The following is a 5875-nucleotide window of genomic DNA, read 5'->3' on the forward strand; positions in this document are numbered from 1 at the left end:
TATGATAAGATAAAACATAAATATTTAATTTTATATGATGTTAATGCATTTATCAAACTGAAATTTTGATTTAACAAAATTTCATAATTTAACATTAATTTACTAAATACGATGAGTTTTTGTAAATAGGTGTTTACGGTTAATAGAGATATTTATTTTTATAAAAGTTTTATGTAAAGCTCTTCTATATTGGTCTGCTTTTGGTCAATTGGTATGCATTTTAACGATATAAAGTAGGATATTACCCTTTACAAACTTTTTGAAAAATTTAAGGATTATAATATGTAATATTTCATAATATTTCAGAACTGGTTTCATTAACACATAAAATGATTATTATTACACCACTTAATTTAAGTAAATTTAATAGAGTTTTTAGAAATACTATACAGGGCGGCCTCAGAGAAAAATGCCATATAAGGTAAGATACCAGGAACATGGAAGAAAATCTTAAAACAATTCTGTCTATAAAAATTTCGAAGTGATGAGTGTTTAAATTTTGCACATTGACTTTATTTATTTCTCTTAAAAAAAATAACAAGTTTTTTTTTGTTACATGCTATTAGAAGAAGCTGTATTTTAAATTGTAACTCTGTTTAATGTTATTTGTGGCTTTTATTGGTAAAATTTTTGTACCTTTACTAAATAATTATGAAAAAACATATACAAGATTATCAGGGTCATTAAATAGGCATAAAAAATGTCAAATGTCAAAAAATAAATGGCAAAATCTTTTGACACAGAATTTTTTTAACATTTTTTCCATGTTACTGGTATCTTATCTTACTTGAAATTATTTTCTGGGGCGCGGGTTCTGGCGCACCCTGTACATTGTCAGTGCTTAACAATTTAAAAATTTGATTGGCATAAAGATATGATACAAAATTCAGTAAGTAATTACAAATTTTGTTAAAAAAAAATTGAGTATTTGAACCATTATCATGATATTTCATTTAATTATAATTTTTTGTATAAATATTTATTTTAATAACTACTCCTATCTAATTGTAAATATTGATTTAAACTTTAAATGTGTTTCATAATTTCGAAATTTTTTGAACACGGTTTTTGTTAAGGCGATTTAGATGATCTTGTATTCACACCAGTATAGCGGTTGCCTATAGTCATTCCACAAACTGTTGTTTTCTGTATTGGGCTTCTGTATTGAACTTCCTCACAATTCACTCTTATTTACCATTGAAATTGTGCTATATTTAGTAAAATTTTTAAGTAAAAAAAGTTTTTAGAAAAAAAAAAACCAAATATGTTTAATTTTATTGTACAAAGTGTATTCATAAAACGCGTATAATTATTATTAGTGTCTTAGAATAACATAATTGTTTGACAAATTGTAGAAAAAACATATCACCACAACAAGGATAAACACTAATAATAGTGATAAAATTTTCTACGGTTTAAAAAATTGTTACTTTTTATCCGTGCAAGTAAAAGAGGAAGTAAATTTTGTAGTTTCTTTTAATTTTCTAAAAGAAAAACAATGCAATTTTGTGTATGTACATATTTAATTATTTTTGAATTTGAAGATTTTTTTGCTTACATCTGCTGAAGCTATTAAAAATTGTGGACAATCAGAGAACTTCCAAAAGCTCTAATGTTTAAAATGTTACAATATTTCGAGTCGGGATTACATTTAGTCCACAGAGCGTATTAATATATTTGTGGCAGCGCCATATTTTAGTAAGTTAGAAAGTTTTCGGATGAAATTGCGTGGAAAAGAAACACCATAAACACTGAATAAGTGAATGATGATTGAGGGTAATGGTGAAGAGTGGAGCCGACCGAACCAACGACTCTCTTGCGGAAAATACAGAAATAATCTAATTTATGAAGTTAGGGTAGCCGATATTTCATCCAGCGATTCCCACTTTATAATCTTCTTCTATTTCTTGAACATAAGTTAACATCTGATTGATGTTGATCCCGTTCATAAATGACTCTTGAAAGAATCGTTACAGTGATAGAATTGTTAGATTTTTGACGAGGCACTTCCTCCGAGACAGGTGTCATGTATTTCCGGTGGTTTAATTGAAAACAGCAAATAAAATTATACAACTATTATGTTATTATGTGTCCAGAAATAATGAAATACAAGGTGCTAATTGGACGTTGTCTCGTTTGTAAGATCGAATATGCCGTAACCGCCCCCCGGATTTTAAGCCTTAATGTTGCCACCACTGACAGCTCATTGTACTAAAATCATCCAGTCATCGTGAGGCCTTTTTTACCGTACTCGTTCAATATTCGTTCATTTTTCTCCGTTCGACATTCTGCTTAGTAATTTCATCGGCTGAGATATGAATGAATTTTACTTTTTATTATACGATCCTGAAATAAGTGGTTATTTTGTTTGCACTGTAACCAACATCTCTTTATGACTTAACGTAGCCGTTTGTCCATGAATGAAAAACTGAAATAATCAACTTTCAACACTATAATTTCGTTTTATTCCCTCGACGAACAAATTATTTCACGAGTTAATTAATTCGGTAAAGTTCTCAACGCTCCTAAAACAACACCATGCAAATTGCAATAAAAACGAATTAAACTTAATGCGCCATTTATATACAGTTCTGGAGTAAACGCAAGACATAATGTCTTATTTTGGCGTCTTGAAACACTACTTTATATGAAAACGAGTGGAAAAAATTGGCGCTCGTCTCCGAAACGAGAACATTAGCATTTACTGCCATTGCTTGCACAATTTCCGATAATGTCTTTCATAAAATTAACAACTGAAAACAACGAACCAAGGGTAAATGTGAAGACACGGAAATATCCGGTTTTATAACATAATTTGAGGGTCTTATCATGGCCAAGTATTGGTTTACATATTGTTAGCTACTCGTGTAACACAATATTTGCTATCGCCTATACTTCAAAAGCTAAGTGTCTATTAGTAACAGCTACTTCTTCTAACAAGTGTGCTTTTCCCACAGATATCGCTTATATACAAACACAAAGTATATAAAATAATTTATTTTAATACGAGCAGTTTTTACACAATGTTTACCCAATTACCGAATACTTGCAGGAGTGTTTAAGCGATGAATTTGTCAATTTGGACAATACCGATTATTTTTATTTATTTATTATTATTTTTCTCGATTTTATTAATCCACAAAAGTTTATTAATTATTATTTGTAATAAAATATTAAGGGTTTCTTGTTTTTTTTTGTTCTTTTTAATCAATAAAATATTTCAATGTGAATTAGGTATTTACATATTCGGTCTTACCTCACAAGTATTTTTTTGTGATTTGGCAATTGGCTGAATCGTTTGTTTCCTCGAAAATATTGTTTTTATGCGATTTCAAGTAATGCCAGATATTTATACTACAAAATTCTGTTACCAAATGTTATCAATGTTATTATTACTCATTGTGCCTGGTTGTGGTGTTGTCACCTGATAAGAATTCACACGGTGCTGGATGTGTTGCTTTTAAGCGTGCCGTGTGCAAAATCGAACGTTCTGGAATTCCATAAATGGTTACAATAATTTTATATAAAAAAATGAAATGTCTTTCTAAATAAATGATTTTTTGCACTTTAGTTGTTTTATTTTGTAAAATTTTGTCTGTGAAATATATAGCATACCTAGACTTATTATTATTAGAAATTAGCAAAACATGTGTCCAAAATTTTCTAATTATTTTTTAACATTTCTTATGTAAAATAAAACTGGTCTTATAATTCTATTAGGATGAGAATTTATTGTTTTAAATCATTATTAAAAAATATACCAATATTATGGAAAATAATTGATTAACTTACAAATATTTGTTATTTCTTCTTAGTAAACAATGTAAATAACAATATTTATGAATTGTTACAGGCTCTAATATATTTTTAAAGTGCGTTGTGCTGTAGTAAAATCACATTAGGCACTTTTTGTTTAGCATTCTCATTTCATGTTTATTTTTTTACTCATTTTTACACTCAGGTCATTAAATTTTGTACGAAAATTAAAGTAAGGCTAATTAGCACAATTTTTTAATATGAGTCAGAAAATTTCTTGTACTACTACGTCATGTTATTGCACACAGTTTGCACACGGAACGTAAGTTTTGTATAAAGCGAATCGCGCGGGATCGGTTTAAACAGATCCAACGACGACATCTAGAGAAGCAAATCAAAACCACCAACTTTTAATAAACTCCAATAAACGGTAAGTTATTTTTAAATTTATTATTAGTTTCTTTGGATACTTATTATTATGATTTTCTGCAGTTGAAACAACATTATGGAGCAAAAAGACGCAAAATCCTGTTGTAAACAACAATCCTGCTGTGCAAACTGCCACTGCTGCAAAGACCAACATTGCGTTTCGGCCGATTGCTGCAAGAAAACTGGCAATTGTCAAAACTGCAGCTGCTGTGTTAAAAATCAATGCTGTCAAGAAGGTTGCGCTAAAGCCAGTAAGGAGTGTTGCAAGACGGGAGGAAAATGTTCCTGCTGCAGCTGCTGTTGTGCGGGCTGCAAATCAGGAAAGGAATGTTGCAAGACAGGGGAGTGCTGTAAGGATGGAAAATGTTCCTGCTGCAAAGACGAAAAATGCGCCTGTTCTAAAGAAGGGAAGGGAGGAAAATGTTCCTGCTGCAGCTGCTGTTGCGCCGGTTGCAAATCAGGAAAAGAATGTTGTAAAACTGGAGAATGTTGCAAGGATGGGAAATGTTCCTGCTGCACGAACGAAAAATGCGCCTGTTCTAAAGAAGGGAAGGGAGGAAAATGTTCCTGCTGCAGCTGCTGTTGCGCCGGCTGCAAATCAGGAAAAGAATGTTGCAAAACTGGGGAATGTTGCAAGGATGGGAAATGTTCCTGCTGCGGATGTGCTTGCAAAGACGGAAAATGTGCCGGTTGTAAAGAAGGGAAGGAGTGTTGCAAGACTGGGGAATGTTGCAAAGATGGAAAGTGTTCCTGCTGCAAATAAATGATTTTCTTGTTGGTTTTATGATACAATTGATATCTTAATAACATTGTATTAACATATAGTATTGTATTTATTGGATTATGAAATAAACAGTACTCTATACTTATAGAATGTGCTTTATTTTTATTTATTTACTCGTATTTCTATTTTTATTAAATCACTTATCGGAAATCTAGAGTTTATTTTTCGATAACAATGGCGTAAATTTGGATGTTTTGAAATGTTATCTAAAATTTTGATGACTCCTCACATGTCTAATTTGTGCACAATAAAGAGAAATCGGCAATAGCAAAAAATGATTGACAACAATATCAACATTTCATGTTTGAAATATTGAACAGAATCGCTTAACAATCAACAAAGATTTCATTCATTAAAAATCTAAGTTTAAATAAACGTTTATTCAAACTTCATATGATCTTTTGTATGGTGGTATTACATCAGTGTATTTCTTCACGAGGCACCTTGAACGGGAGAAATAAATGATTCGAACCATCTGTTTGGTCAATTTTGTATAATCAGCTAGTACCGTGCGATCATTTAAATAATAAATTAGAGCAAGCTGTGGATTTTGAATCAGGTTGGCACTACTAATGTTGACACTTTGATTTGAAATTTGAATTGTCAAAGTGGCATTTCAAAATGTTTCAATTAGAGCATAAAATTTTTCTTACTGAGAGTTATTTGAAACACGCCGAACGGCAACAGAATGGTGAATGGATGTATTCTGTAGATCATTGCCTTAATGATTTTCAAAATGCTTTCCCCAATTTTCCTATGGATTATCAAAAATTGGTCCATCAAATTTATTTATGTGTCGCAAAATTTCGTTTTGTTGGGACTGTTGGACGAAAAACCGGTAGCGGAGCGCCCAAAAAAAGAACTCCTGAGATTGTGGAAGATGTTGCAGCAAGAATGGAACAGTCT

General features: G+C 31.1%; 2 protein-coding genes across 2 annotated transcripts in view; one reads left to right on the top strand and one right to left on the bottom strand.

Annotated features, from left to right (window-relative positions):
- The window catches only part of LOC123005685 (visual system homeobox 2-like), a 63938-nt gene that overhangs the window by 8827 nt on the left and 49236 nt on the right, over positions 1-5875 (bottom strand). The gene's annotated exons all lie outside the window — the stretch shown is intronic.
- LOC123005687 (keratin-associated protein 5-4-like) lies at positions 4031-5056 on the top strand. Its single transcript, XM_044399545.1, has 2 exons — positions 4031-4186; positions 4249-5056. Exon 2 carries the CDS (start codon positions 4262-4264, stop codon positions 4946-4948), a length of 687 nt encoding a protein of 228 aa, XP_044255480.1. The 5' UTR covers positions 4031-4186; positions 4249-4261; the 3' UTR covers positions 4949-5056.

This window comes from Tribolium madens, unplaced genomic scaffold (assembly GCF_015345945.1).
Source record: "Tribolium madens isolate multiple individuals breed KSU strain unplaced genomic scaffold, Tmad_KSU_1.1 Scaffold_20;HRSCAF=117;Tcas5.2_LG4, whole genome shotgun sequence".
NCBI lineage: Eukaryota > Metazoa > Arthropoda > Insecta > Coleoptera > Tenebrionidae > Tribolium > Tribolium madens.